We start from the raw sequence: 18387 nt of genomic DNA, 5'->3' as shown, positions 1-18387 counted from the left end.
AGTTTCACCCCACTTGCCCAGGAGAGGCAGGATGGTCAGGTTGGAAGGGAAGAATAACAAGGCTTTGTTTCTTCGAAACTGCTGCCCCAGACTGGGTTCCCAGGCTGTCCACCCACCCTTCCCTTCCTCCGAAACCAGCCTGGAGGGAGGAATAGCTCAGTTGCTGAGTCAGCTCAGCTGAAGGGGAGCAGCCCTCTTTCTTCCTCCCCTTCCCTTCCTGCCTTAGCCCGGCCCTCCCCGGGCTCCAGCCCAGGCCCCCTCCACAGCCTTCCTCCAAGAGCACTGGCCCCACCTAGACCAGCGGTTCCATCCAGCTGCTCTTCAGGGCTCGTTGGTGTGATTGCTTTGGCAGAAGGGGTACCCCACCTCTCTGCCAGCCAGGAACCCTGACCCTATGACTGGCCTCCTACACCTCTCCTGCCAACAGCTGTTTGGCACGGCCTGTGTGTCTCAGCAGATTTGGACACCACCACCCTGCCACCCTCACAGGAGGGGATGGGGACCCTGAGAAGCTGGCACGAGAAAGGGGTTCTCTGGGGGGTGGGGGGCCTGTGCATGTCGCCAGGAGCCCAAAGATGAGCTCATGGCCCCTTTGTGTTTTTGTGGCCCGCATCTGGAGGCAATTACAGATGTTATCCAGTGGGAGTTCTGCAAAACACAGCTGGAGCCAGTAGAGGAGCCTGGGGAGGGGGGACTGCCAGAGGGAAGAGGAGGGGGAGCCTAGGGCTGCCACGGCTGGAGTGCGGTTTCCCCATCACGAGGAAATTGTTTGGCCCCGATTCTGGAATCACAAGATGCTCTCTGAAGCCAAGGGGGAGAGATGGGAACAGAGGACCAGAGACAAAGGGGGAAGAGGTGGAAGAGGCTTCATGAGCAGAGAGAATTGTGGGGTGGAGGCCGGCAAGGTCCCGTGCTTCTGACGTGCCCTGGGCCTGAGGGATCCAGCCCATGAGGCCACCCAGAGACCCCGGGAGGGGCCTTGCTGATCACAAAGGGTCAGGCAGGGTGAAGGGAGAGCAGAGGGCCCTGTGGCTCCTGAGAGACCTGACAACACTGCTTTCACTGGCCCTACCCCGCTTTGTCCGTTGGGCCTGACCCAGTTTCTAAGGTTCCAAGTTCCTTTATTCGAAAGCAGCACATGTGAGCTAGAGCAGCCAGGCGAGAGCCAAGGGGAATCTGTGAGGAGGTTTGGGCAGAACCCAGGGAAGCGGCCTCAGAGGAGACTGGACCGGGGGCAAGTGCTGAGGAGAGACAGCGCTCTGCCCACCACTGCACCCCACACGTTTGAGGGGCGAGCCACAGACTCCCTTCTCCAGGGCTCCCCACCACCAGCTGGGCCCACACCTCCAAGGCTGCCAGCCAGGCGCTGGGTCACTGACGTGAGAAGGGGAAGACCGAAGAGGAGCTGGGCCTTCTAGGGGAGAGAGGACTGAGCAGAGTGATGCCCCACACACAACCCTGAGTCAGCTCTGCTGGACCTTCACTGTCCCTCCCCTGGGGCCCCTTCTCCCCCTTCTGACAGACTTCCCCGTCCTCTTTCCCCTCTGGACTCCTACTTCCCTTTCCAGCTAAAGGGAGGTGGTAAAACACCAATATTGCTGAGGTCCTCGTAACACCCAATGACACAGGCACTAATGTTGCCCCCATTGTATAGGTTTGGAAACTGAGGCCCGGAGAAGACTTCCTCAAGGTCACAGCTCATTAGTCCAAAGTTAAAACCCAGGTCTTTCTGATTCTTTTTTTTTTTTTTTTTTTTTTTTTTTTTGTCTGTACAGGTAGATTCTGACCATTCTCTGGGTGTCCCTTCCAGGGTGGACCCCACGTGGCTGGGTGTCTGTGTGGTAGTGTGCGTTCTGGACATCTGACAGCATGTGTGTGCGTGCCTATTCTTCTGGATGGCAGCATTGGCATGGGGAATAGGGCTCTTCCTCAGGAATCCACTTTGCCTGTAACCACTTCCCTCTTGGGGGACAGGAACAGGTACTCTGAGGGAAGGAAGGAAGAAGCAGGAAGGACTCAGAAGCCAGAGGGACTGAGCGGGATGCATGGCAGCAGCGAGGGGAGGGATGGTGGCGGTGAGCGGCCGTGGCAAGGGCTCCGGGAGGACAGTTCCCATTCCCCGAGTCCCCAGGGAAACCCCAGTCAAGGCTGCTCCATCGTCCTGCAGTCCCTGTACCCCTTTCTTACCCACCCCCCAAATCTGAATTCACCTCCTTTAGGAGACCAATTCCTGTACACCTAAACTGGGGGTTTCTGCTTAACTCCTTCAGACAGTTTTGGGAGATCGGAGAGACCCAGAGGCAGCCTTCAAGGGGGCTGGGCAATGGGGGCCTGGAAAGGAGGCAGGCTTGACTGGCCAGAAGCCACCTTCCAAATGAGCTCACACACATACTTTCCACCCTGGCCCACGGCCGAAGGCTGAGTGCCTTCCAGGCCAGCCTTCCCCAGCCAGACCCAGCCCCCTCTGTCCTCCTCTGTCCCTCACCAGTTGTGGACCCAGGGGCTCTACAGCAGGATCGGGCACCTGAGGGTAGAGCTGTCACCACATCCCAAGGGAGCAACTTCCACTGCCTCTATGCCGAAGCAGCTCCCCCCTTCCCCCAGAGTGCCTTATTTCTCCAATGTGCCCTTTGTGGCTTAGAGGAAGAGGAGGCCAGCTTCCTGCCCCCCAAAGACCCACACCTGGATGGGGAGGGGCAGTAGAGGGTACAGAAGAGGTGTCTACACTGCAGTGAATTGGCGGAAGGACTTCCTCTGAGTGCCTGAAGTAGCTCATTGACTCAGGGACCAGACCAGGTCTGGGAGCTGCCTCACCATTGGGTCACATCCTGCTCACACACTTCACTTCCCGATAGGGCCACTTCCCCGATTTAGGGCAGGATAGGCTCTGGGTGGGGCAAGGCCAGGATGACCACAAAGGAGGGGAAAAGACTGATGCCTCCAAAGGCCTAGCGGATTCACACACACGCGACAAGCTCCAGCTCATTTTGATCCAGCCTGTGGTCAAAGACGTCACCCTTTGCTCAGCTTCCAGAGACATGTAGCACCAGGCCAGAGAGCAAAACCAATTCCCAAAAATGCTCTCCTTGGCCACTCAGTGTCTGGCTCTGTGCTAGGAGCGTGGCCGCCCTGACCGTATATCCTGGATCCAATAATATCTTCCCGAAGTTCTGTGAGTTAGTATATTCAGACATGGCAGACAGTTCATCCCACTTTGGATTCCAAAAATATGGCCACTCCAAGTAGATCACACAGCCTGCCGTCGCCCTCCAAGACACTGATGGGATAGTTCGGTCAGGGAATGACTATGATTCATAATAATACCGACCCCATCACAGCCACCTGACAAACATGTTCGGTCCTCACTTCCTTACAAAGGAGTAGGAGGGTGCTAGGCACCCAGGACCCCCTAATAAAAGTTTGTTGGCTTAAATTGCCAACGAAAGTTGTGCCTATACACAAGTAAATGGCTCTAGCTGTGAATCTGTAAGCACTCTAGACACATCTATACAAGTATTATGTTACACAACTTACAAAGTCATTGAGCTGTAGGTTTGTTTGTTGGTTTGTTTGTTTGTTTTGTAGGTTTAAGTTTACTACATTTTATGAACTTTACCATATATTTCTCCTCATTCTTTGGAAAGTTAAAAAAAAAAAGAAAGAAAGAAAAATACATCAAGGTAATGGATTCATAACTCCAAAACAATTACTTTGTCTCTACGGCTTCCTCATGAGTCCCTCACAGCCTGACTTCAATCTGGGGGTGGTCAGTATTGGGCTGGGTTAACCCAGCTCTTCTGGAAATACGATTCTTTTTTTTTCTTTTAATTTTATTTATTTAAGTAATCCCTACACCCAACATGAGGCTTGAATTCAAGACCCTAAGATCCAGAGTTGCATGCTTTTCCGACTGAGCCACCAGGAGCCCCTGGAAATACCAATTCCTGGGACTGTATCCTCAGTCCAGCCTGCATCGGGACCCTGACCTGAAGGGTCCACACACAGTCTCTCTTCCCTACCGCTCTCTAAGCTCCATGCCAATTGTGCCCCAAAGTCTCTACCGGCCTGTGCTCCAGAGCCCACTACTACTTGCCTGCACAAAACTGCTTATAAATTCTGAGTGGAGGAAAGCTGGACAAGGGGCCCAGAAAAACACCCATCCCATTCTCCGGTTGGCCACACCCCCTCCACTGCAGAGACCTGCCAGGTAGGGTTTGTGGGGCGATAGCGCCCCCTTGTGCTGGGTGTTGGCACTGCAAACCACACCTGAGACACGCGGGGGCCTAGCTACCATCCCCCAGCCCCACACCCCCGACAAGGGCCAAGGATACTGCCAGCTCGTTCCTTCCCCCTTTACACTTTCCATGTTTCCACCCAGGCCACCTGTACTTAAAGGGGTGGGACTATGGGTGCAACAGGATGACAGGCCTTAGTCTTGCAGCTGCAGAGAGGAAGAAGTCAGAGTTTCCCTCAGCTGTCCCTGTGGGGGGGGGGGGGGGGCAGCCCTCGAATAACTCCGGGAAGGAAGAGGGAGTGGAGTGAAAAGGGTGCAGGAGGAAGTAAGGGGGCACTTCGGTGCCCTCTAGGAGCTTCTCCGAGTTGGCACGCTGCCCTCCGTGGATGCCTCAAACACACCTATGCCTGTCTCCCAGGCTCAGACCTCAGAATGCTTTGACCCAACTCCTTTGGGCCAAGGCAAGCCGGCCTCCGTGACTGCTTTATCCAAGAGTGGGCATTTCTGTGTCACTTCTCTGGGCCCTTTGGTAATCATGCCCACACGCCTCTTGGGGTGCCTCTAACCTGCACCCATCCTCCTAACCTCATCCCAAGGTCAGGAGGAGCCTTTAATCCCAGTCTCACATTTATAAGGCTCTTCAATTTTGAACGTAAAAAATATGTCTTGGGGACACATGGGTGGTTCAGTGGGTTAAGCTTCCGACTCGATTTCTGCTGAGGTCATGATCCCAGGGTTGATGAGATGCCTCCCCCACCCCTGCCCCCCCAGATGGGCTCTGCACTGACAGAGCAGAGCCTGCTTGGGATTCTTGCTTTCTCTCTTTCTAAATAACCAAATAACATTTTTTAATGCCTTAAATAAAATAAAATATAAATATATGAATGCCTGTAGGCATTTGGTGACTATCACTGTATTATTGCTTTGTTTGTGCTAAGAGTTTTCATTTGTTGGGGCACCTGGGTGGCTCAGTCGGTTAGGCGTCTGACATGACTCAGGTAGGCTCCATGCTGGCAGTACTGGGCCTGCTTGGGATTCTCTCTCTTTTCCTCTCTCTGTGCCCAGTTTGTGCTTTGTGTCTCTTACTCTCTCTCAAAGTAAATAAACTAAAAAAAAAAAAAAAAATTGTTAAATAGAAATATTTAAAATACATTAAATATTGGGGCAGCTGCCTAGCTCAGTCACTAGAGACTGGACTCTTGATCTGAGGGTTGTAAGTTCAAGCCCCATGTTGGGTGTAGAGATTACTTAAAAAATAAAATCTTAATAAATAAATAAAATATACTAAGTATTTTCAAAACCATCTGTCTTTTTTTTTTTAATTTTTTTTTTTTAACGTTTATTTATTTTTGAGACAGAGAGAGACAGAGCATGAACAGGGGAGGGTCAGACACAGAATCCGAAACAGGCTCCAGGCTCTGAGCTGTCAGCACAGAGCCCGATGCGGGGCTCGAACTCACGGACCGCGAGATCATGACCTGAGCCGAAGTCGGCCGCCCAACCGACTGAGCCACCCAGGCGCCCCACCATCTGTCTTTTTTTAACATTTATTTTTAAGAGAGTGCAAGTGAGGGAGAGGCAGAGAGAGGGGGACAGGGGATCCAAAGCAGGCTCTGTGCTGACAGGTTGACAGCAGTGAGCCTGATGTGGGGCTCAAATTCACCCGCGAGATTATGATCTGAGCTGAAGTCAGATGCTCAACCGACTGAGCTACCCAGGTACTCCTAAAACCATCTATCTTTTTTTTTAAACCATTTATCTTAGTATTTAATTTTGTAATATACCAGACATCCCCAAAATGGACATGATTGAGGTTCCTCTCAAACCTCTGAGATGTGTCTCCAAACTAGCATCTCATTCTTTCCAAAGCACAAGGAAACTTGCTCCTATAACCATATGGCAGGATCTTTAATCCCCACTCCCTTCAGACACAGAAGTTTCCACATCTTGAAAAGCTCTCTCCTGGATACTGCTGCAGTCTTAAATGATTTCCTTCATATCCCCCTTTTCTGTCAAGCCAAGGTTTTTCAACAGCTGTCTGCATTCCTTCACCAGTCATTTTTTTTTTTTTTAGTTTTTTTTTAAAGTTTATATATTTATTTTGAGAGAGTGAGCATGGGGGAGGAGCAGAGAGAGAGAATCCCAAATCCCAAGCAGGCTCTGAAGTGTCAGTGTGGACTTGGGGCTCAAACTCATGAACCTTGAGATAATGACCTGAGCCTAAATAGAGAGTTGGACGCTTAACCGACTGAGCCACCTAGGTGCCCCTTTTTAAAGTTTTTTTTTTTTATGATTCATTTAAGTAATCTCTACCCAACATGGGGTTCGATCTCATGACCTCCAAGATCAAGAGTGGCATGTTGTTCTGACTGAGCCAGTCAGGCGCCTCACCTGTCATTTCTTTTTAACCCAACTGGGAAGGTGGCCCAACCCAGGCATTTAGTGCAACTTTTCCTTTAAAAAAAAAAAAAAAAAAAATTGAAGTTTAGGGGCGCCTGGGTAGCTTAGTCGGTTAAGCATCTGACTTCAGCTCAGGTCATGATCTCATGGTTCAGTTCATGAATTTGAGCCCTGTGTGGACAGTGCAGAGCCTGCTTTGGATTCTCTCTCTCCCTCTCTCTGCCCCTCCCCTGCTTGCTCACACTCTGTCTCTTACTCTCAAAATAAAAAAAAACTTTAAAAAACAAAATGAGCATTAAAAAACATTGAAGTTTAATGAACATACATTGTTCTATTAGTTTTATGTGTACAATAAAAATACAGAATGCTGCATGAATCCGTGTGTCATCTTTACACAGGAGCCATGTAATATTCTCTGTATGGTTCCAGTTGTAGCATATGTGCTGCTAAACTGAGTGCTGAAACTTCTCCTTAAAGGGCCCTCCTGACCTCTTTCTTCACAGCCCAGGCCTTTTCTGTGTTTTCACTGTCTTGGCTTCATGTTAGCATCGAACATAATTTGTTTCTAGAAGCTTCTTTGGCCTCTTTTTCTGGGAAGTTATGCCATCCTGAAATTCATGAGTCACAGCATTGCCAAGGAACCCTGAAGTCCCAGGACATCTGTCCCTCAGCACCAACCCTACCTGTAGCATCAGCTTCTGTACCTCAAAAGCAGGGAATAGACTGACTTTATTTGCTCTGTTAATTCCTGCCTCTGCCCTTCCGACTGTTCAGAACAAACAAATTCTTGTTCCATGCTATAGCTCTTCACATATTTGGATCTAGTTCTCATATGGTCAAACCCTCACTCAAGCTTTTCTTTAGGCAAAAAGCCTTTCTAGTTCCTTAAACAGCTTATCATATGACATGGCTTAGAGACTCCTCATCATACCTAACAACCTCCTATAGATTGATTCATTATATCAATCTTTCTTTTTTTTTTTTAAGATTTTATTTTAAGGTAATGTCTACACTCAACGTGGGGCTTGAACTCACAACCTGGAGGTCAAGAGCTGCGTCCTCCACCTACTGAGCCAGCCAGCCACCCCCATTGTATTAGTCTTTTAAAACACCTTCCAGGGGCACCTGGGTGGCGCAGTCGGTTAAGCGTCCGACTTCAGCCAGGTCACGATCTCGCGGTCCGTGAGTTCAAGCCCCGCGTCAGGCTCTGGGCTGATGGCTCAGAGCCTGGAGCCTGTTTCCGATTCTGTGTCTCCCTCTCTCTCTCTGCCCCTCCCCCGTTCATGCTCTGTCTCTCTCTGTCCCAAAAATAAATAAACGTTGAAAAAAAAAATAAATAAATAAATACATAAAATAAATAAAACAGCTTCCAGCACATAGAGAGGCAGTAACAAGGGCTCTGGAGTTACACAACCCAAGTTTGAATCCAGTCTTCACAACTTACTAGTTGGGTGGCCCCAAGTTATGTAATGTTCTTGAGCTTCAATTTCCTCATCTTTAAAATGGGGCTAAACGGGGCGCCTGGGTGGCTCAGTCGGTTGAGCGTCCGACTTCAGCTCAGGTCACGATCTCACGGTCCGTGAGTTCGAGCCCCGCGTCAGGCTCTGGGCTGATGGCTCAGAGCCTGGAGCCTGCTTCCGATTCTGTGTCTCCCTCTCTCTCTGCCCCTCCCCCATTCATGCTCTGTCTCTCTCTGTCTCAAAAATAAATAAATATTAAAAAAAAAATAAAAAAATAAAATGGGGCTAAAAAAGGGGCACCTGGGAGGCTCAGTGGGTTAAAAGCCAACTTCGGTTCAGGTCATAATCTCGCAGTTCAAGGGTTCGAGCCCCGCATCAAGCTGTGTGCTGACAGCTCATAGCCTGGACCCTGCTTCTGATTCGGTGCTTCCCTCTCTCTGCCCCCACTCCGTTTGTGCACACTCCCTCTCTCTCTCTCTCTCTCAAAAATAAATAAAAACATTAAAAATTTTTTTAATGTGGCTAAAAAATAAAAATAATAAAAATAAGGTAAAATGGGGCTAAAAACTGTAAGGGTAGTTAAGCGAATTAAAAGACATCAACTATGTGATGCCTATGACTGGCAATCATTGATTTATTCATTCAGTAAACATTTATTGAATACCTACTTTGTGCCAGATATTATTTTTGGCACTAGGGATACACCAGGAGACAAATAGATCCCTGCCCATGGCACTTACATTCTTGTGGGAGGAACAGGCAATAAACATGATAAATGAGTAAGATATATAGAATATTAGATCGTGATAAGAATTTTCCAAATTTTTGGTTCTGCATCCTTTTTGATTAACAATACCACCTTTAGGGGTGCCTGGGTGGCTCAGCTGATTAAGTGTCCGACTTCAGCTCAGATCATGATCTCACAATTCGTGGATTTGAGCCCAGCATCAGGCTCTGTGCTGACAATTCAAAGCCTGGAGCCTGCTTCAGAGTCTGTCTCCCTCTTTCTCTGCCCCTCCCCCACTCATGCTTTGTGTCTCTCTGTCTCTCAAAAATAAATAAATGTTTAAAATTAAAAACAAAACAAAACAAACCAATTCCACCTTTAAATAATTTCTCTCTGCTTGCATTTTACTATACGTATTCAAGGGAAACCAGGCTGCTTCCTCAACACTTTGCATAGAAATTTCTTCAGCCAGCTGGGTCACCTGGCTGGCTCAATCCGCAGAGCATGCGACTCTTGATCTTGGGGTTGTGAGCCTGAGCCCCACATTTGAGCCCCAAATATCCAATTTGAGCCCCAAATATCACTCTCAAGTTTTACTTTCCACCAACCACCAGGATACAAACACAATTCAGCCAAACTCTTTGTCACTTCATATCAAGGATCTCTTTTTTCCTCCAGTTTCCAATTAACATGTCCCTCATCTCTGTCTGGGACCTAATCAGGGTGACTTTTACCCTCCATATTTCTATCTATATTCTGCTCCTTACCATTTAGGTAATCTAAAGAGATTGAGATCTATACAGCTCTCTCCTGCTGAGCCTTCCCAAGAACCATCTTAACAGTCTGTTCGCAACAATGTTGCTTTTTCTAGCATGCATCTAGGCCTCTGCCCCAGTTCTAAAGCCATTTCTACATTTTTAGGTATTTGTTCTAGCAGCACCCCAACTTCTCGGTATCAACTGTCTTAGCCCATCTGCTACAAGAAAATACCACCAATTGGGCAGATTTACTGCTCATAGTTCTAGCAGCTGAGAAGCCCAAGATCAAGGTACCAGCATGGTCACCTTCTGGTGAGGGCCCTCTTTTTTGTTCACCACCACATTTTCTTACTGTGTCCTCTCATAGTAGACAGGGAGGGATCTCTCTGGGGCCTCTTTTATAAGGCACTAGTGCCATTGAGGGCGCCATCTCATGGGCTTAACATCGCTCAAAGGCCCACCTTTTAATATTATCATCTTTGGGGGTTATGAAATCAACATATGAATTTAGGGGACAGGGGACACAAACATTCATACCATAGCAACTTGGCTCCTGCATGTGCTAGCAGTTTCATCTTGAGCAAGTTATCTAACCTACCTATGACCCAGTTTCCTCAATTATAAAAGGAGGACAAAAATAACACCTACTTCCTAGAGGTGTGGTGAGGATTAAATGAGATAATACATGTGAAATGCTTAGAGCAGTGCCTCCTAGAGGTGAGTACTCTATAAAAGTTGGATATTACCATTTTGAAAACCAAACATCTGCCTGTTCCGCACTACTTCCACTACCTTTCATAATTCCTCAAAGATTTCCAAGAACATCATAGGCCCCTTCCTAAATGTACTTAATGCTCTAGGATGTGATTTAAATAAAATTTTTTTAATGTTTATTTATTTTTGAGAGAGAGAGAGAGACAGAGCATGAGCAGGGAAGGGGCAGAGAGAGAGAGAGGGAGACAGAATTGGAAGCAGGCTCCAGGCTCCGAGCTGTCAGCACAGAGCCCAATGCGAGGCTCGAGCTCATGAACCACGAGATCATGACCTGAGCCAAAGTCAGATGCTCAACTGACTGAGCCACCCAGGTGCCCCTAGGATGTGACTTATATGGACCTGGACACTTAAATTCACTGGACTAATTGGAGTATAAACTCATTTAAAAAAATTTTTTTTTAAATTTACATCCAAGTTAGCATGTAGTGCAACAATTTCAGGAGTAGATTCCCTAATGCCCCTTACCAATCCACTAACCCTCTTTTTGTTCTCCACATTTAAGAGTCTCTTATGTTTTGCCTCCCTCCCTGTTTTTATATTATTTTTGCTTCCTTTCCCTTATATTCATCTGTTTTGTATCTTAAAGTGCTCATGTGAGTGAAGTCATATGATATTTGTCTTTCTCTAATTTCACTTAGCATAATACCCTCTAATTCCATCCACGTAGTTGCAAATGGCAAGATTTCATTCTTTTTGATTGCCAAGTAATACTCCATTGTGTGTGTGTGTGTGTGTGTGTGTGTGTGTGTGTGTGTGTGTGTGTGTACATATACATGGATACTCCCCATGGCTGTCTGGATTCTTTCATTTGTGTATCTGACCTCTCTTTCCAAGTAGGCAGTATGCTCCTTGAAGTTCAAGGCATCTGCCAAGCATAGAAAACAAAGACAGCAATTAACTAAAACCTCCAAGATCACTTTTAGAACTTAAATATTTTTAATTTTTCCCACCTCTTTGCCTTCCTTACCTTTGCTCAACATCCTTTTTTCACACTCAGGCTTCTATTTCACTCCTCATTAATCCCAAAGGCTGCACACAGAAGGAGTACAGCAGAGGGCACAGCAGAGAGACCAAGGGACCAAGGTCCAAGTGGAAGAAGGGCCTTTTTATGGCCAACCCTGCTGTGGTTCCAGTTTTGAAAATATCAAAACTGATGCCAACAACAAATGTCATGGACAGAAAACTGTTTTGTACCATTTGTAGAGAGCAGAGAGTAGTAAGGGTCCAAATGTACACTCTCTCCAGAGCCAAATTGCCTAGGCTCAAGGCTTTGTTTCATCATTTACTAGATCCGTGATCTCGGGCAAAATACTTAACCTGTGCTTGAGTTTCCTTATCTGTAAAATGGGAGTAATCATAGTTTCTACTTCCCAAGATTGTGAGGATTAAAAGAGCAAATACATGAAAAGTGCTTAGATCTGTGCCTGAAGTGTGAAAAAAGCTCAAAAAGTATTTGCTATTGTTGTTTATTAATATTACCTATCAGTGCCACAGGAATAACAGCCCACATAAATAAGAAATATCTTCTGTGACTAATCATAATTGTTCTGAACTACAGAGCACTTCCTAGATGCTCAACGTGCATTAACGCCCTAAATGTTCATGACAACCTTAAAAGGGAGTTGCACTATTAACTCTGCTTCACAAATGAGAAGCAGAGAGGTTAAGTGATTTTCTCAAGGTCACAGAGCCAGCAAGTGGCGAAGGCACATTTATTCGTTTATTTACCATATATTGGGTTCTTACTGTGTCTTAGTAGGAGAGAAACCCCGTGGGTGCAAAGGTAAACATTCTAGGCCCCAACCTACAGGAAGTTTCAGTTTCTAGAGAAGGGGCGGGGCGGGGGCGGGAAAGGCGAGTAAACAAATAGTTATAACACCGTGTGGTAATTGCTATAATAGAGGCTCACGACAAAAAGTGCTGCCTGATCTCAGACACTGGGACAAGAAAAGTACTGAGAGTTTAAGGGTCCAAAGGAAAGACAAGACAGTTACGGAATAAGCAGTTGTCCTCTGGCCAACGAGTCCTGTTAACAAACGTGTCACGGAAGAGACCGAACAAAGCCGAGTTCAAAGTGGAGGCGGACAGCCTAGCCGAGGGCGGGTCTGACGGGTCCCGGCAGGGCCGGAAAGGGGTTAAGGAGAGAGGGTGGGCGGGGCGAGAGCGCTGATTGGCAGGGGTGGGGCCAGGCTCGTCACCCGCCCTCTCCCTCCGCCCGGCTCTTCCAACCCCTGGGCTGGCCGGGGTACCGCCCGGGCGAGGGCCGGGGAGCTGGGCCGAGCCTCCAATCCCCCTCCCCTGCTCCCCCGCCGCGTCCCGCCGGCTGGACGCGCAGGAGAAGTTGAGCCGCGCCCGGGCCGGCCCTGGGGGCTGACCGTCGGCAAAGTTTGGCTCGAAGAGGAAGTGGCTTCAAGCCCCGGCAGGTGGCGGCAGGGCCTGGACAGGGGCTCTCGCGGCCTGCGGACGGGCTCTGGGCGAGGGCGCGCTCCAGCGCCGGGCCTCGAACCGATTCCCGGGGCTTCGAAGCCGGCCTCGGGATAGAGCGCGGCGGCGGCGGCGGGGGGAAAACAACTCCGAAGTTGGCGAGAGGCACCGCCCCTGCTCCCGGACGGTCGCCGCCTCCCCGCCCCCAGCCCTGGCATCCAGAGCACCCGTCGGGGAGCCCGGGCCATGCAGCCCCCTCGGGGAAGCGGCAGTGGGGAGCCTGGACGCTCGGAGCGGCGCCGCCTTCCCACTGGATAGACGACTGAAGCTCCGGGACTCTTCCTGCACCCCCGGACGACTCAGGATGCTGCCCACCACTCTCCTCCTCCTCCTCCTAGGTGAGAAACCGAAACAAGACTACTAACCCGACACCCCGCCCCTGGGGCTGTCAGAGTCCGGGCGCTCTCTTTTGCCGTCCCCCACCTTCCCTGCCTGGCGGTGCCCCCCAGCGCCTGCCGCCGCATCCGAAGCTCCCTCCCCAACCTCCGGGAAGCTTCGAGCCACTCCCCTCAGCCCTCATCCTCCTTCAGGCTTCCCTAGATCGGCGTGCCTACCCCATCGGCCGTGCTGCTGTGGCTTCCTTCGAGGTCACACACCGCATCCTCCCCTGCTCCACTGCCCCTTTCCCATAAACTACCCGGAAATCCCAGATGGCTCCTTTCCTCCTTGAGTTACTCAGGTGAAGAAAACTAAGGGCGATTAACTCTCCTGTCCTTTCCTGCTCTTCCTCTAGGAGGCGCTGTGGCCTATCCAGACCGGATCATTTTCCCAAATCCTGGTGCGTAAAGGATGCCCCTGGGGCCCCAAGGGTTTGGTAGTGAGAGAAGACCCTTGAGAAGGATTCTCTCTTCCCTAAATTCCTCTGGCACCTACGGTAGTTTTAGAGTGGAGATCATCCACCCTTATTTTACAAACGGGGAAACATCCAGTGTGAGCTCTCACCTGGTAGTTACGTACTATTTTGTTTTTCCAAATATCCATGCTTGGTCTCCCTAGCTGCAATGTAGTCTCCCTGATAGTAGAGACAGTATTTCCTGCTCCTCCTGGTCCAGCGGCTGGCACAAAGCCAACCTCAGATTGTTTCTGGTGTTGATACTTAAGGTGAAGCTATAATGAGTGTGGGAAGGAAGGGGGCCAGCTGAAGACTGATTTTAAAGTGTGTGTATGTGTGGTTGGAGAAGGGCAGTTTCTCTGCTCCTTCTTGAAGAGCTCAGACCCTTAGAAGCCTCAAGCCTGGGGGCAGGGGCTGTGACAGTAATGGGCTCTCAACCAGTGTCCCTACCTTCCTCACTCTCCAGCCTGTGAGGACCCCCCGGCAGTGCTCTTGGAAGTGCAGGGTACCTTACAGAGGCCCCTGCGGGACAGCCGCAGCTCACCTGCCAACTGCACGTGGCTCATCCTGGGCAGCAAGGAGCAGACTGTGACAGTCAGGTGAGAAACGGGACAAGACCCTATTACCCTCCCTCCCCTAACCCCCTCCACCATGGGAAAGCCTTCAGGAATCACTTCTTCATGGAATTTCCATTCCTGTCAACAGGGGAAAGAGTAGGATTTGATTTGGCCTAGTCTTCCCTAAAAACCTGGCTTATTGTGGGCCACAGTAAATTGGAGGTGAGCTGGGGCAGACATCTAGCTTGGATTCTAGTCATCTCTGAAGGACAGCAGTCACTCTAGAAACAGTCCTTGGGCTCCAATATGGCTGCCCTGAGGAGTCCTTCAGTCCATTGCACATCCTTGCCTGGGCTTCAAAAGCTATTCCTAATTAGCTTAGAACCTACCTCAGCCTCCCGAGATGTTTTAAACGGTACAGGTCTCTCCTCAGTCTCCTCTGACCTTGAGCCATAAGATTGGGACCCATGTTAAGTACCTGGCTACTTGCTTCACAGAGTTCACTCTCCATGAATTTATCCTGAAAGGAGTAGGTGAAGGGAGAGGGCAGTCTGGGGAGAGCCTGAGGGATCAGAATGCCGTGCTGCCACGGGCCTCTGTTAGGACTATTGCCATTGACTACAAAGGAATTTGGCTGAGTTCATTTGGCTGTTTGGATTATGGATGAGCAGGGGTTTGTGCTTCTTGGGGTACAAGGGGCCTGACGGCACTGGGAGAGGAAGAAACCAGTGGTGGTCACGAATATCTCACATCCTGCCTTCTTCCACCCATCTAGGTTCCAAAAACTGCGCCTGGCCTGTGGCTCAGAGCGCTTAATCCTGCGCTCCCCTCTCCAGCCACAGATCTCCCTGTGTGAGGCACCAGCCAGCCCTCTGCAGCTGCCTGGGGGCAATGTCACCATCACCTACAGCTATGCTGGGGCCAGAGCACCCGTGGGCCAGGGCTTCCTGCTCTCCTACAGCCAAGGTATGCTGTACGCTGTCCATGGGACTAGAAGAACAGATAATAGAAGCCCCAGGGAGGAGGGGAGGATCCTACCAACTCTGGTGCTTCATGGTGTCTTCTCCATGATGTCTCTGCAGATTGGCTGATGTGCCTGGAGGAGGAGTTCCAGTGCCTGAACCACCGCTGTGTGCCCTTGGCCCAGCGCTGCGACAGGATTGATGCCTGTGGCGATGGCTCTGATGAAGCAGGTTGCAGCTCAGATCCTTTCCCTGACCTGACCCCAGCCCCTGTCCCCACCCCACCCTGCAATCATACCTTGGAAGACTTTTACGGGGTCTTCTCTTCCCCTGGATACTCACACCTGGCCTCAGGCTCCCACCCCCAGTCCTGCCTCTGGCTGTTGGACCCCCATGATGGCCGGCGCCTGGCAGTGCGCTTCACGGCCCTGGACCTGGGCTATGGAGATGCAGTACATGTGTATGATGGCCCTGGGCCTCCCAAGACCCCTCGGCTACTGCGCAGCCTCACCCACTTCAGCAATGGCAAGTCTGTCACCGTGGAGACGCTGTCTGGCCAGGCCATCGTGGCCTACCACACAGTTGCTTGGAGCCATGGTCGGGGCTTCAACGCCACCTACCATGTGCGAGGCTACTGCTTGCCTTGGGATCGGCCCTGCGGCTTAGGCACTGGCCTGGGGGCTAGTGAGGGCCTCGGTGAGCGCTGCTACAGTGAGGCCCAGCGCTGCGATGGCTCATGGGACTGTGCCGACGGCACGGATGAGGAAAACTGCCCCGGCTGCCCACCTGGACACTTCCCCTGTGGGCCTGCTGGCACAACCAGCACCACAGCCTGCTACCTGCCCGCTGACCGCTGCAACTACCAGACTTTCTGTGCTGATGGAGCAGACGAGAGACGCTGCCGGCACTGCCAGCCTGGCAACTTCCGCTGCCGGGACGAGAAGTGCGTGTATGAGACATGGGTGTGCGACGGGCAGCCAGACTGTGCCGACGGCAGCGATGAGTGGGACTGTTCCTATGCCCTGCCCCGCAAGGTCATTACAGCTGCGGTCATTGGCAGCCTGGTGTGCGGCTTGCTACTGGTCATTGCCCTGGGCTGCACCTGCAAGCTCTATGCCATTCGCACCCAGGAGTACAGGTCAGTGAGGGTGCAGCCAGCTGCAGGGGCGGGGGGCTGAGGGGAAGACCCTGAGGGTGCCCACACTGGGGACAGGCTCTGGTGACCTGCTTCTGGGTTGGCTTCTGGAGTTGTCCAGCTTGGGGATGGGGTGCTCCTCTGAGGAAAGGACAGGTCTAGATCCTGAAGGCAGTCTCCAAGAAGGAGGGGAACCTCGCATGGCTCTTGGGAAAGCCAGGGCATACATAGCTCAGTGGTCTTGGCCTGGGTGTGGAGGGAAAAGACGTGTCCAGGCTAGGACAGGCTGCTCTGGCCGGCACCACCTGTGACTGAGCTGCCCTCATTCCGTCCAGCATCTTCGCGCCCCTGTCCCGGATGGAGGCTGAGATTGTGCAGCAGCAGGCCCCACCCTCCTATGGGCAGCTCATTGCCCAGGGTGCCATCCCACCAGTAGAGGACTTCCCTACGGAGAACCCTAATGATGTAAGTGACCTCCCGGCCCAGTACTTCCTGCTTCCCAGCCTCCGTGGCCCTGCGCCTGTACCATTCTTTGAGGCTCCTGGCCCTCCCCACCTCCCTGACTCTGATGTCTGCCTCCTCTCCTTGCAGAACTCAGTGCTGGGCAACCTGCGTTCTCTGCTACAGATCTTGCGCCAGGATATGACTCCAGGGGGTGCCTCAGGTGCCCGCCGCCGCCAGAGGGGCCGCTCTATGCGCCGCCTGGTGCGCCGTCTACGCCGCTGGGGCCTGCTTCCTCGAACCAACCCCCCAGCCCGGAACCCAGAGACCAGATCCCAGGTCACACCCTCTGCTGCTCCCCTTGAGTCCCTAGATGGCAACACAGGTCCGGCCCGTGAGGGTGGGGCGGAAGGTGGGCAGGATGGGGAACAGGCACCCCCACTGCCCGTCAAGGCTCCCCTCCCATCTACCAGCACATCTCCAGCCCTCCCTACCATCTCTGAGGCCCCAGGGCCACCGCCCTCCATGTCCCCAGAGTCATCACTGCTGTCTGGAGTGGTGCAGGCCCTGCGAGGCCGCCTTCTGCCCAGCCTTCGGCCCCCAGGACCAACCCGGACCCCACCTGAACCCCACACAACAGTCCTGTCCCCAGAGGATGAGGACGATGTGCTTCTGGTGCCCCTGGCTGAGCCAGGGGTCTGGGTAGTCGAAGCAGAGGATGAGCCACTGCTTGCCTGAGGTGACCTAGCTCCCTTGGGGGCTTTGGTCGCAGTGACAACCCTTTAGAGGGCAACTCAGCTTCCCTTTCGCTACTTCCCTCCCTGACCCTCTGTCTGAGGGGACTTGGCAGGCCTCCTGTGACCCTGTGTAGCTGCTGTAAAATTAGGTATCCCTCAGGAAGGGAGAGGGCTCACACAGAGCTCCCTCCGCACATGCCCAGAGACCACCGTTTCTCTACCACCACTGTCTTCCCACACCACCACTCAGGTGGCTGTTTTTAAAAAGTAAATTTCTTAAAGGGTCACAGGCCCGGACACTCCATCCTTACCAAACCCCTACCCCAAAGTGGCCTTTCAGCACCAGAATGTCAATTGGCTGGAGATCTCCAGCACCCAAGGGAAGGATTTGGGCAGGGCCTGAGGTTTTGCCGACTGTGATCCTTCCTGCAGGGCCTGGCTCATAAAAAGAGCACAAAAACTGCTTTTGTCCCATAGCTAGGTCATTGCCCAGCAAGTCAAGGTTGAAAATAAAAGAACCAGAAATTTAAGATTTTTGTAAATGAGCTATAACCTGAGCCCTGTCTCTACCCATCTCAGCTTACGCTCCCCTCGCCTTGCCCCTCCCTGTGAAGGTCTCTGCTCTGCCCTCGGAACGCTGCCCTCTTCCTACTTCTTCTAACCACATACCCTTGGTTTTTACACCACTCTAGGAACCCTAAGGACTGACCCTCTCCACCACCTCCACCTATTACCTGGGGCTCAGCCCTACGGTGACTGACACCAGGGGTCAGCACCAAGCCTCTTTACTCACCACCAGGCCGGAAGTCTAGTGAGCCAGCTGGGCGCTGTAGCAGGAATGTTCCCATTCATGGAGTACTCCCAGAGCACAGATCATAGAAGCAGA

The 18387-nt window shown here is 51.4% G+C and overlaps 1 protein-coding gene, 1 long non-coding RNA gene and 1 other non-coding gene across 3 annotated transcripts in view; 1 reads left to right on the top strand and 2 right to left on the bottom strand.

The window, feature by feature from the left end:
* The window catches only part of LOC147580073 (uncharacterized), a 37180-nt gene extending 23550 nt beyond the window's left edge, over window positions 1-13630 (bottom strand). The window contains exon 1 of the long non-coding RNA XR_015252508.1: window positions 13392-13630. This is a non-coding gene — a long non-coding RNA (uncharacterized LOC147580073). The remainder of the gene's footprint in view (window positions 1-13391) is intronic.
* LOC147580074 (U6 spliceosomal RNA) lies at window positions 6988-7093 on the bottom strand. Its single transcript, XR_015253035.1, has one exon. It is a non-coding gene; the product is annotated as a U6 spliceosomal RNA (small nuclear RNA).
* LRP10 (LDL receptor related protein 10) lies at window positions 12557-18031 on the top strand. The gene is made up of 7 exons (XM_025919814.2): window positions 12557-13175; window positions 13571-13615; window positions 14136-14268; window positions 15002-15192; window positions 15309-16326; window positions 16659-16788; window positions 16915-18031. The coding sequence occupies exons 1-7, from the start codon at window positions 13142-13144 to the stop codon at window positions 17500-17502; spliced, it is 2139 nt and encodes a 712-aa protein (XP_025775599.1). The 5' UTR covers window positions 12557-13141; the 3' UTR covers window positions 17503-18031.
* Window positions 18032-18387: the final 356 nt, after the last annotated feature.

The sequence above is a fragment of the Puma concolor genome, chromosome B3 (assembly GCF_028749965.1).
Source record: "Puma concolor isolate L17-30 chromosome B3, mPumCon1.1.hap2, whole genome shotgun sequence".
NCBI lineage: Eukaryota > Metazoa > Chordata > Mammalia > Carnivora > Felidae > Puma > Puma concolor.
This window is presented reverse-complemented; position numbering and strand designations above follow the sequence as displayed.